Source organism: Aphidius gifuensis, linkage group LG3 (genome assembly GCF_014905175.1).
Source record: "Aphidius gifuensis isolate YNYX2018 linkage group LG3, ASM1490517v1, whole genome shotgun sequence".
NCBI lineage: Eukaryota > Metazoa > Arthropoda > Insecta > Hymenoptera > Braconidae > Aphidius > Aphidius gifuensis.
In genome coordinates, this window is record NC_057790.1 from 8,429,897 (window position 1) to 8,444,623 (window position 14,727).

At 25.6% G+C, this 14,727-nt stretch overlaps 1 protein-coding gene across 1 annotated transcript; it reads left to right on the forward strand.

Moving 5' to 3' along the window:
* Positions 1-4,185: 4,185 nt before the first annotated feature.
* LOC122851859 (SET and MYND domain-containing protein 4-like) lies at positions 4,186-6,859 on the forward strand. Its single transcript, XM_044151346.1, has 3 exons — positions 4,186-4,378; positions 4,476-5,549; positions 5,640-6,859. Exons 1-3 carry the CDS (start codon positions 4,360-4,362, stop codon positions 6,455-6,457), a joined length of 1,911 nt encoding a protein of 636 aa, XP_044007281.1. The 5' UTR covers positions 4,186-4,359; the 3' UTR covers positions 6,458-6,859.
* The last annotated feature ends 7,868 nt before the right edge of the window (positions 6,860-14,727 follow it).

Sequence of the window (14,727 nt, forward strand, 5' to 3'; positions counted from 1 at the left end):
TACGTCTATCAAATTTAAATTGCATCGTAAATATTAATTGGATGAATAAAGAATGATTTGTTCTTAAAATAATATATGATAGTGTTGTTTTTATTTTCTCAATTGTCCTTATTTATTCCATAACAGAACTGGTATTGCAGTATATGAGCTGTATTTTTAAATACGTCATTGTAAGTTTGTGGATAATACGAATGAGCCAATATTTTTTTTTTAGAACAAACCATACATATTTATAGCCATGCTGAAATAAAACTATTATAGTTATCCAAGATTCATTTAGCGAAACAAGGTACTAGACAAATAGACAATGAATGTTTATTATTTTTATTATATATTCATGGATATCGTTGTCTATTTATTTGGCGCTAATTGTATAGTTCATTTAAACGTATAAGACTGTGGAATAAATTTACATTAAAAATTATAAAAAAATGGTGTAACTTTATTTTCAAAAAACACTAGTTCAAAAGCAAATAAATAAAAAAAAAAAACAAAAAGAATGCCAACGGCACGTGGTGTACATCCAAGTACTAACCACGCTCAGCCCTGCTTAACTTCAGTGATCGGACAAGAACTTTTTTTTTTTTTTAAATAAATCTTTATTTAATTAACAAATGAATACTATTACATATCTAATTACTATATATATAAAAGTACAAAACAATGTATCTGTATGTTGTGTATAGTGACAACTTAACTTACATGTTAGGTATAAATCTACTGTTATTATACATCTTATGCATCAATTTATGTTGTGATTTTTACATGTTTGGTTTCATTTATTATATTATTTAATATTCTTCGATTGCGGTTATATTATTATATTAATTATGAATGAAGTGTAGGAAAATTGTTGATTATAAAAACCTACTTACAGATTTGGACGAGAACTGGTGCATTCAGGCCGATATGGTCGTTGGCGAACGAAATGTTTAAAAAATTTTTTTTCACCTTATTGTTTCTTTCATCTTTCTTTCAATGAGGACCAGATCAGGCGAACCCATGAAGAGGACTCCTAGAAAGCCTCTATATATATATACTGAAAGTTTAGCATTATTAGACGTTATAAAATTTGACTTAGTTAACAAATAACAATTCTAATGGAATAATACAATTGTTTTAGGTATAGAAATTTAGTTTTAGGTATATATTGTATACTAGATCTATTCAAAATTTATTTATTTATTTTATTTATAAAAAAATTGCACAAATAACATTGTTTTTTTTAGTGTTTCAAAAAATCATAACTTTCAAAATAATCAATATATATATATATATATATATTCGAATTCAATTGATGATTATTTAGAAAGCTTCATTGAAAAGCTTTAGACACTATATCTTACATGCCGAATTTTTATTTTTATATGAATGCCAGAGGTCTTCGAATAAATAAATTATCATTTTTTTCAAAATAAACGTTTATAAAGTTTTCTAGCCAAGAAACAGTTAATCGAAATTTTTTTTTGAATATGTATTTTCAAGCTTTTTTTTTAAGCTTTCGAATGGCCGTATTTCCAAGTCTCTAGCTTGAAAATTGATAAAGTTATGAACAAAAGTATAAAATGAACACTCTGCTTACATGTATTTTCAATGGAAAATAATCAAATCGATGAGCGACATTAAAAAAAAAAAAAAAATTGAAAATAGTAGATGGTTTGTCTTGTTGAATACTAAAATTTTAGGGGGTGGGAGAGAAAAAAAAATTTTTTTTTTTTTTTTGAAACGGTCTAATATACATATAAATAATATATACAGAGTGTCCCATTTTAATTTATCAATTGATTTTTTTCGAAAAATAAAGCTTAAGGAGGTTATGCAGAAATTATTCTTTTTTTTTTAAATATAATGAGAATGTTCTGAAATTTTGTACACAAGTAGATCTTTTCATTCTGAATACAACGGTATAATTATTTTCTTATGTTGATCGGTTAAATTTTTTGTAATTAATTATTGAAAATAATATTTAACATTGGCTCTTATGGAGATTTCAACCATTTTTATCGGATAGAAAAAATGATGAAAAAGTCTTGAAAAAAATCACACATATATATTGTTACGTTTTAGGGTTAAAATAAAAGATATCTCTTTTCTATTTAAATTAATAGGTCTTTATTCATTTGCTATTCTATTGCAACTGCCAACTTAACTCTTTTCTCTCATCTCTTTTCCGTTACTAAGGTCGTCATTTGTTCTTAACTAATTCTATTGTCTGTCTCTGTCTATCATAAGGGAGGAGGGAGCGATTAACTTCATATTCGTAACAATATACTAGAAACCAAGTTCTATTAATTGCGCGAAAAATTTTCATATGTCGATCGGTCAATTAATGAGAAATTAAGTATAAACTTTACAAAAATTAGATGTGGCAACGTATGGCATGTTCAAACACACCCACATACCCGCAATCCCATATACTGTATACGGGGCGCAGGCGCTTTTCACTTTATTTTTTTACAGTGTAGCCAGATTTCAGTTTTGTCTGTGACGTCAGAAGCGCCCCGCAACACCCGCAATGAATTTGTGCATAACCTCCTTAAATTGTAAAATGTTTCAAGTAAAAGTTGTAAGGTTTGGAGGGGGACGAAGAAAAAAAAAAAAAAAAAATTCGAAAAATCCAAAATGGCGAAGTTTCCGGTTCATAGTTTTTTTAAATGGATACTGCATTTTTTTTTTGCACCAAAACGTTTTCTAGATCAAAACTAACACTTTTTATTTGAAAAATTTTTCGATTAAATCACTTTTTTTTCGGCCCGATTTTCTCTGTTTATGGATTTTCCTGAAAAAATATGGCTTTAATTAAAAAATGTTATTCGAAATATTTCTATTTGAACATTGAAATAGTTTTTCTCTTAAAAAATAGTTGCTTAAGGGATTTCGTCGATTTTTTTCCGAATATGAGAATGCTTTGAAATTTATACAGTAGATTCTTGAAATACTAATACATTTTATGTAATTTTTTGGTAATTGTTTGGAAGCTCGTTATTTTTTTATTAATTTTCAAAGTTGACAACTTTTAACATGGGCTCTTATGGAGAATGCGATTTTTGTCAAAAAAAAGTCCATTAAAATACCAATATCTCTAATCGACAATATGACATCGTGAAAAAAAAACTATCGGGTTATAAAATGAGACAAAACAAAACGTATGGAAAAAAAATAAAAGAGGTTTGGAGCTTAGTTTTTTTACAATTAATAATTAAAGTATGAAAAAATTAATTTTTATGAGGAATTATTGAAAAATCACTAGAGACCTCTTGCGGATGACTTTGAGAAACACAATATTTCTATGAGTGCGAAAAAGACAAAAAACAGGAAAAATGTTGTCTCACTCTTCGCTTGAAAAAAAATCGACGAAATCCCTTAAAAGATGATTCGATCCAAGATATAAGCCATCATCAGAAGATGACAATAAAGATAACGTTGAGAATCAATCAGACAAGCAGACAAACGTATATATGAGACTTTGTACATGGGAAAAATCGACCGATAAATATAGTAATAAATCAAGTAAAAAAAAGGGAAAAAATAATCAGTTTCATTTCAACAGAGTGGTCAATCTGATATATGTGAAGCAAGAACAAAAGGAAGAACATTATAAAATCGAGTGATAAAAACTACTGAGGCAAGACAGTCTATACTATAGTAACACTGAGTCAAGGCACATTATTTGGAATGTCAAATTCTATAAATAATATAGACACCTTGGCAAAATAAACATTTATTTCACGACAGGTATTCACATGATATGATGATGCCGATACGACTGACTTCTCCAACTGATCAGCTCGGTCGTAACGAGACTTGAGTGGATTCTTAGTTGAGAATTTGTAAATATATGTCGACTTTCACTATAAAAGATATATTTATGAATAAGTCATTAATTTTTTTAATGCCTACTTGCATTTATAATTATTTATTTAAAAATTATTAATTATTATTTTATTAATTATTTAGGACCACGAAAATCGTGAGAAAGTCTAAAAATTGTATTTATTATTCAATGTTTATGTTTCAATGTTCATTAATCATTATTCAATTCATAATTACATTAATCAATAGTAATTAAAAACAAAAAAAAAATTAAAGTATATGTAAGTATTTTAAAACCTTGAGCTCTCCCACCTACGCGAAAAGATAAGACACATTCACTTAATGTTATCATTTTTTTTTCTCATTACTTAGTTGTGATGTGAATTTTGTTTACATATACTCATAACTTTTATTATACAAATATAAAAATATGAAAACGTTGAATAGATATAATATTAAATAAATTTTTCGAATTATTAATACATATTTATATTGTGTTAAATAGAAAAATATTAATTTGATTCCGTTTAAATCGCATATATAGATATGAATAGTGAAAATGAAAGTATGTTATATTATAAATTAACTTAAAATTAATGTAAAGATATTTTTTTATAAAAATAATTAACTCAAAAAAAAATCATTTACTTTTTAATTTTTAGATAATTGGACGGAATTATTTAATGATATTGTATATAAAACGGTCGTTGAATATCAATCGTCATCAGACTACAATGAAGAAAATTCTATTAAATTTATTTTGAATAATTTAACAAATCATGAAAAATTTAAAATTATCCGATTTGACACGTTTAATATTACTAAAAAATCGACAAAAGAATCAATTAAATTTAGATTAAAAGGCAATAGTTATTTTATTTCATCATCAACGCAAGAATCAAATTTGGACAAAGCAGTTGAAGAATACACAAAAAGTGTTGCACACGCACCATCAACAAGTGAAGAACTTGCTATTGGATATGCAAATCGCAGTGCTGTATTTTTTAAAGCCAGGTTAATATCAGATTGTTTGTTAGACATTGAACATGCACTTGAAAATAATTATCCAGATTCTTTAAAAGCAAAACTATATTATCGCAAGGCCATGTGTCTTCGGGTGTTAAATTCTAATGACAATCCTGAAATCAAAGAGGCTTTTACCGAGGCTAAAAAATGGTCCATAGAAATGAGTGAAGAAAATAAAAAACTTATGGAAATAATGTTGAAGGAACAATTAGAAATGACAGATTCAATTAACAAAACAATATTTACAAAATGGAATTCTGATAGTTTCTTGCCAAAATTAGATACTGAAAATTCAATAATTCCTGGTTTATCTGATGCACTTAAAATGGAATATAATGAAAAATTTGGAAGACACATGATAGCAACAAGAGACATCAGACCCGGAGAAATATTGGGAATTCAAAAACCTTATGCATCGGCTGTTATCGAGAAAATACGATATACAATTTGTTGGAACTGTGAAAATCAAACATGGTCAAGTATTCCATGTACCCACTGTGTTGATGTTATTTATTGTTCAACAATTTGTCGAGATACTGGTAATTTAAAACATCATGACATTGAATGTCATATACTTTCAGAAATGTTTCATTTAAAAATGGATACGTCAATGTTTTTAAGTTTACGACTTACTATTATGGCTTTGAAACAATCTTCTGATTCTCTTGAAATTTTGAAAAACAATCTCAAAAAAATTGATCAAACAAATGGTATATAAATTAATTTTTTTTATTTAAAAACTTAATAAAAATAATATGTTGACAATGTTTAATTTTTTTCTTTTCTTGGTTTTTTTATAGATTCCAAAACAAAAGGTTTTACTAATAATATTCTTGATCCAACAAGTTATAGAAGTGCATACGGGCTCTCACATAATACAGTTGATAAAAATTTACAATTAGAAACAAAAACATGGTCTATTATAGTTGCTTATCTTCTAGCTACGAAAACGAAAATATTTGGTAAAAAATTTAACAAAAATGAAATCACAAATTTTAAAGAAAATAAATATTTTATTTTTCTCATTAATTTGATTGAAATAAATAGAATAATTTCTGATCAAAATTGTTTTTCAATTTATGCAAGTGAAAAAATTGAAAAAACATGGACAATTGCACCAACTTTTACATTTTTTAATCATAGCTGTATTCGTATGGTTGTCAGAAGATTTATTGGTAATATGATGACTTTGACTGCGCTTTATCCTATTAAAAAAAATGAACAAGTATTTGAAACATACACTGTACAGTACGACAAAGTATGTAAATTTGAAAGACAAAAATACTTGATGAAATGGTATCAATTTAATTGTCAATGTCAAGCTTGCACAAATGACTGGTGTATACCACGGGAAAATAGTATTCGTCATTTGAATAACTCAATAGATATGGAAAATATAAAAATAAAAAAAATCTTTTGGGAAAATAAACTCATAAATTTTGGTCGTAAATTTCATGATTTTACAGATTTATCATCGGATATAAAAAAAATCATTGATATTATTGAAGAAAATCTCAGAATTTATTCAAATAATTCAATAAAAGTTGTTGATGTTGTTCAATTATTAGAAGATTTATTAAAAATTATGCAAGATAAATATTTATCATTAGATATATAAATCAAAAGTTTCAGTTATAATTAATGACTATCATTTGATTGAATACTATAACAATATTATATTTTTTGAAATTTTTTTTATTAATAAGTTATTAATAATAACACATTTTGGTATCGTAAGTTATGAAAAAAAAAATTTAGTAACGACGGCATTCTCTTTTTTAAAAATTGAAAATTAACACGGATCAGTGATGCAAACTAACAAAAAAAAAAAAAATGCGTTATGGCAAAATGACTTCTCCAATATCATATGAAAATTCAATATAATTTTTTTTATCGATAAGAGTAGACGAGGAAATAAAAAATAAAATCGTCATTTTTACTATGTTTGTATCGTAGGTTCAATTTGTTTATGGTATGATAATTCATATAAATGGTGAATTATTATTTAAAGAACCATACTTTATTGTACGAAAGACAAGATATTTTTATACAATGTTATAAAAATATTATTATTTCAAATATATTATACATATAATGATAACAGATATAATATGATTATAATTTATAACAATAAAATAATTCATATGAAATTAAATTGAAAAATTGATTTTTCTATTTTTATATCAGAAGCTTCGATGAGCTTCAATAAAATTCTTGAAATTACTTACAGGAAATACAACACACAAAAAGTAAGACATCGACAGAAGTTTAAAACATTAATCTTAATTCGTTATTCGGCATTTTTTTTTCTAAAACTTCCATGTACTATTATACATAAACTTTACATAATACTACGCAAAAATAAATTCAATACAGCAAGTTTAAAAATTTAAAATATTGCAACATTTTTATCATGTCAATAATAATTTTGAATTTATTTATTTATGAAACTGCAACAATATTATCTCGTATGAAATAATACTTGTATAGTGACCTGTGAACATAAAAATTATTAATGAGTATTTTATTTTTTATTTATTATACTACTCGTAGAATCATGTATTAATGTGCCTGCCATTAAAATTACATCTTACTGTTATCAGAAACTTTCGAGTAATATAAAAAAATTCATTGCTGTGAGTGAAACTGAAGAAAACAAAAAGTAGAATTAGCTTGAACAGTAAATTATTATAAAATTTTTTATAATAAAAACCACACATGTTCTCTTGTATACAAGAGCGATATTTTGATCCAATTTTGTAGGAATATTGCGTTGTTTCGAATATATATATATATATACATGTATACTACTCACGCATAATGATTAAAAGAATAAACAAATTTATATCCAATTAAATTGAAAATTTAATTTTTTTATTTTTATTTCACAAACTCTGAAATTACAGCAAAAAAGTAAAACATCGATGGAAGTTTAAAACATTCAGCATTCAGGTAGAAATTAAATCTCAATTCGGCATTTTTTTTTCTCCCCAATTTTAAAACTTCCATATACTTATATATACTTATATGAACTTCATAAAACAACACGCAAAAAAAATTCAATACAAGTTTAAAACGTTGCAACATTTTTATCAAATCAATAATTTAATTTATTTATTTATGAAACTGGAACAATAATACCTCGTACGAAATAATAGTTGTAGTCACCTGTGAACATAAGAATTATTAACTTGATTCTTTTATGTTTTATTTATTTTTGTATTTTTACAGCTTGTTCAAGGATGCACTTCCACGTAGAAAAATTATATCTTGTTTATATACAGTTATATCTTGTTTATTATATCAGTTATTAATTAATATTAATTAATATTAATTATATCTTGTTGATGTATATCAGTTTTGACAGATATTATATATGGAAAAAGTAAAATAAAAAAAATATATATATATATGATTTTATGTTGACACAAAAAATAATAGTAAACCATTTCAAGTTTTCGATGAAAAATATATTTTTTTTCTTTTTAAAAATCCATTTTTTGGAATTCTAAAATATTGTTGAAGTATAATTAATGAAATTCTTAACTTTCCTTACTTTTACATAATTTTTTCCAACCTTTAACCTTTTTAGAACCTTTTGAATATATATATTATTATTATTATTATTTTCCGAGTTAACATATATATAAATAACATGAATTTTATATATTCTATATACCTATTCCATATATTTGTTAATATGTATACAATTAGATATTATTATTTTAGGTGGGTTGTGCGTGAGTCTAGTAGAAATCATACAATACCGTTATCAGAAATTTCCGAGTGATTGGAAAAAAATTCATTGCTGTAAGTGCAACGTCGTCAACCGATAATTGGATTTGTAACCACTGCGGCTTTAAAATGAAAAATATATGATTATTATAAGATCAAGTGAAATATTAAAAATGTATAAATATAATAAATGTTGAAAATATTAATTTACTTCAAATGTTGGACCTTGTACTGGACATTTTGAAAGTAATAATATTGGTTTTTTACTCTCGTCATTAATTCTGGCTGCAAATAGAATAACTGCAATTGTTTTAATAACCAATAATCCAAACGCTCCAAAAAAGTATATGGCATTAAATATTCCGTCTTGTATTGGGCTGAAAAATATCCAATATACGATTAAAATTGTCAGTATGTGAAAAGTTTTAATTTATAAGATAATAAAATTCTCACATTAGTCCATCTAAAAGAAAAATACAGATGAAATAAATATTACTACCGATGAATAATAAAATGAGCGGTGAAATAACACGATCTGTTTCTCTGACAAGATCACTCAACATTTCATAATGTATTTTGAGTCGAGACCAATTGATTGGTTGACAATTTGAGTTAATCAAATCAGAAACATGTTCATTAACAGCTTTGTATCTTTCAGTAAGTCCAATTGCCACCTGACATTATATTATAGTAACATTTATAAATATATATTTTACATGATAAGTAAGACATCTGAATTATGTTTAAAATTTACTTACACAAATAATAATAACGTTTGTAAAGCTTTTAATGAAAGAAACCATGATGGGAATGATCATGGCATACATTCCCAAAATGCCAAGCCAATAACTGTCTTTAAAAAAAAAGAAAATTCATTGTTACAAATAACAGTTAACAACAATGTTTAACATATAAAATATACGTTGTTTTACTTCTTAGATTTAGTTTTTTTTACCGAAATAAAGATCACTGCTCTCTAAAAATGCTTCAGTTAAATGTTTTCCTCTGAATTTGAAATAATCCATAACTCCATTTCTAATGTCAGCTCTGAATATGACAGCCATGATATATTCTCCGAGATCAAAAAATTCAATGACACCGAAAATTATTTTGAATTTGACGCGCAGTTGTGGCGATTGTAAATAATACCTGCAAGCGTTGATTTTTTAAATATTGTGAACAGAGCTAAGATAAAATGAGAATATTATTTATTAATTCCGATTTAGGTACTAACATGTCTAACGACTTTTCCATTTTTTTCCACTTTATCTGAAGATTAATCCACATTTGTGAACGACAGATACATACAACATTTATCAAAAATGATGTTCCAATAAAAATACCGAATGGTAACATAGATAACCTTATCCCTGCAATTAGTTTAGAAAAAAATTAAAAAGTAATCCAATATCAATTAATTGATGTATACCTCCATTTGGGTTGATAATGTGAAATACAGTGCAATATAAAACAATCAAAATATTCAAAGAAATTCCACATGAATAAATTGTCCTCAAGGATTTCATTTTGAAGGTCATCATTTCTGGAATTGGATTCTTGACGCCGTCTATTGGAAAAATTCCAAAATACTGTCCAAATGTAATAATGGGTCCGATAGCTGAATAAAAACTATGAGCATTGTTCTGTGAAAACCGAATGAAAAGAACAAAAAATTATTCATTGCACAAATTAAATTATTATGTTATTTTAATAAAAGAACCAAATAGTTTCTGTGCAATCTATTTCTGGTTGATGTCTGATTAACAAACAATGCACTTGGCTGAATGACCCATGAAGTATCATCTACTACTCGACGACTTCGTGGTGGAACATGCAAAGTATTTGAATTTCCATCATTCTCAATTTCGTGGATTACAATTTCAACCGGATCACTTGACATCTCAATCATTTAATTGTCTTTAATGTATATATATACAATATTTTATTTTCTTAATTAACTCAGTGAAATGTTTATCAAACAGATTAAGTTTCTATAACACTTGTTCAAACAGTTTAAATAATCAATAATAAGTATCAAAAATTATTTAAAAATTTCGAAACTAATTTTTGTCTTTTTAATGAATCTACTCTGAGCAAGTGTCTACTTGAATGCCATCACTTGACTGACAATGTGTCGATTGAACGCAGTGGTGACTAAGGACAAAAAAAAAAAAAAAATCAATATATACCTTTTTCTGCGAAATGAAAATTGTCGATACAATTGTCAACAATGGTTTCATGTCTAACACTATTGTTAGATTGAGATATGCGTTGAGTTTTGACCTCAAGTCATAAATAACATATCATTTTCATATATAAAGTGATGAAATACAGGACCTAGCGAAAAATTGATTTTCAGTGACTCGCTTTGTTCCTTGGAAAATAAAATAAAATAATAATGCTTGATCTAAATAATTTAATGAAATTCAGAACTATTTTAGTTGTCATGTATAATTACTTTTTTAATTACAATTATATTCAAAGTATAATTTTAATTATTCTGTTTTGATGATTGAGCTTAATGAGTTATTGTTTTTTGAAAAAAGCAAAAAGTACATTTCATTTGTTTTCGGTAGATGATAATGTATGGACGGTATAGATTATCATGAAAAAAACCATATGTGCTTTTTTGTACAAGAGTCAAGATATTTTTATGCAATGTATTGTAGGAATATTAATGTTACATATATATTATACAGATATCAATGTCATATAACAATGAACAAATTTATATACAAAATTTGTATAAACTATAAAATTGGAAATTTAATTTTTTTTTTTTTTTATTTCATAATCTTAAAAAATTACTTACATAAAATACAACACATAAAAAGTAAAACATCGTTGGAAGTTTCCATGTAGAAATTAAATCTTAATTTCGGCATTTTTATTTCCTCAAAACTTACATACACTTATATGAACTTCATAAAACACCACGCGAAAAAAAATTCAATACAAGTTTAAAACATTGCAATATTTTTATCAAATCAATAATTTAATTTATTTATTTATTAAACTGCAACAATAACACTTCGTATAAAATAATAGTTGTAGTCACCTGTAAACATAAGAATTATTATATCAATTCTTTTATGTTTTATTTATTTTTGTATTTTTACAGCTTGTTCAAGGATGCACTTTTACGTAGAAAAATTATATCTTATTTATGTATCAGTTTCGACAGATATGGAAAAGTAAAATATATATATTATTTTATGTTGACATGAAAAAATTATAATAAACCATTCTGAGTTTTTGATAAAAAATATATTGTTTTTTCTTTTTAAAAATCTATTTTTGGGATTTTAGAAAATTGTAAAAGATTTCTGGGTTAACATTTATAAATAACATGTATTTTATATATATTCTATACCTGTTCCATATATCTTAAAATTAATATGTATACTACTCGATAATATTATTCTACATAGGTTGTGCAAGAGTCTAGTAGAAATTACACAATACCTTTATCAGGAATTTTCGAGTGATTGAAAAAAAATTCATTGCTGTGAATGCAACTTTGTCAATCGATAATTGTACTTGTAACCACTGAGCCTTTAAAAATTTAAAATAAAAAAATATATTATTATATGAGGATAAAGTGATATTAAAAAAATTTAAAAATAATGAATGCTAAAAATATTAATTTACTTCAAATGTTGGACCTTGTACTGAACATTTTGAAAGTAATAATATGGGTTTTTCACTCTCATCATTAATTCTGGCTGCAAATAGAATAACTGCAATTGTTTTAATAACCAATAATCCAAACGCTCCAAAAAAATATATTGCATTCAATATCCCATCATGTTGTGGACTAAAAAACAAAAAATATTTTACTCTAATTGTCAAAATGTGAAAAGTTTTAATTTATAAGATAATAAAATTCTTACACTAGTCCACCTAAAAGGTAAATACAGATGGAATAAATATTACTACTAATGCATAATAAAATGAGCGGTGAAATAACACGATCTGTTTCTCTGACAAGATCACTCAACATTTCATAATGTGTTTTGAGTCGAGACCAATTGATTGGTTGACAATTTGACTTAATCAACTCAGAAACATGTTCATTCACAGCTTGGTATCTTTCAGTAAGTCCAATCGCCACCTGTTATTATTTTTGGTAGACCAAATATAAGATTTACATTAATATTTATTGAAATTGCCTTATTGTTAAGTTAAAAGAATCATTTGCATCAATATAATACATACAAAAATTATGAAGATATTCGTAAACGTTCTAATAAAAGAAACAATGCAAAAACAACCAAAAGAATAAATTCCCAGGATGCTAAGCCAATTGTCTTAACAGAAAAACAAAATTAATTAATTCATGAGAAAAGTATTTAATAATTACTATAAAATAAAATACTTTTTTATATTTATTAGATTCAATTTTTTTTTACCGGCCAAAATGACTTGTGTTCCAAAAAAAGCTTCAATCAAAAGTTTTCCTCTCATTTTGAAAAGACCAATTAGTGTTCCATCTGAATCGATAGCTCTGAATGTGCTAGCCAAGATATGATCTCCGAGTTCAAAACATCCAGTGACAACAAAAATTATTTTGAATTTGACACGCAGTTGTTGAGAATGTTGATAAAACCTGCAAGTGATTTTTTTAAAAGCTAAACATAGCAAGAGTTTAATTCTTTAACTTTTTACGAACATGTCCAGCGTCTCTTCTACTTTCTTCCACTTTTTTTGAAGTTCTATCCACATTTGTGAAGAGCGAATAAACGTAACATGTATCAAGAATGAAAATCCAACATGAATACCAAATGGAATTAATGATGATGATATTGCTGCAATTATTTGGAAAAAAATTAAAAATTCACACAATATCAACTAGTTGATGATTACCTTTTTTTTGATTGATAATGTGAAACACAACGCAGTATAGTAAAATTAAAATATTCAAAGAAATTCCACATGAATAAATTGTCCTTAACGATTTAATTTTGAAGGTCATCATTTCTGGAATTGGATGCTTGACACCGTCTATTGCAAAAATTCCAAAATACTGTCCAATTGTAATAATAGGTCCGATAGCTGAATGAAAACTATGAGCATTGTTCTGTGAAAACCAAATGAAAAGAACAAAAAATTATTCATTACTCAAATCACATTTTGATAATTAATAATTATTGTCAGTTTTTTTAATAAAATAACCGAATAGTTTCTGTGCAATCTATTTCTAGTTGATGTCTGATTAACAAACAATGCACTTGGCTGAATAACCCATGAAGTGTCATTTACTACTCGACGACTTCGTTTTGGAAAATGCAAAGTATTTGAATTTCTGTCAACCTCGGTTCCATGGATTACAATTTTAAACGGTTCACTTGACATCTTAATCATTTAGTTTTCTTTTTTGTATACTAATTATATTGTCTTTTTTTTATCAATTTAGAAAAATTTTTATTAACCGAATTACTTGTTTAAACAATTAAAAATAAAAAATTATAAAAATTAAAAATATTTGAAAAATTTGGAACTAAATTTTGTCTTCTCCTGTTATTTAAGTTATTTAACTCCTGTGAGCAAGTGTCTACTTGAATGCCATCACTTGACTGACAATGTTTCAATGTCACAGTGGTAACTCAGGAAAAACGATCAATATATACCTTTTTCTGTGAAATGAAAATTGTCTATGCAATTGTCAACAATTGTTTCATGTCTAACACTATTGTTAGATTGAGATATGGATTAGTTTCTGGCATTAAGTCATAAAAAATATCATTTTCATATGAGGTATAATAAAATACAGCACCTAGCTAAAAATTGATTTTTAGTGACTTTCTTTGTTAATTATAATAATTCAAAATTATTTAAGTTTTTATATCCAATCACTTTCCTAATTAAAAATATATTTAAAGTCATTTTCATGTAAAGAAAACAAGAAACAGATTTAATTTGTTTATGATATAGATGATAAATGATGATTAAAAAAACCATGCTTTATTGTACGAGTGAGTCAAGATATTTTTATGCAATATAATGTTGTAGGGATAATATTGTTTCAAATATATCATACAGATAATGATTATAACAATAAATAAATTTATATTATGCAAATAAATTAAGAACTTGATTTATTCATTTTTTTCCAGAAGCTTTGACAACATGAAATTATACTGACATAAAAAC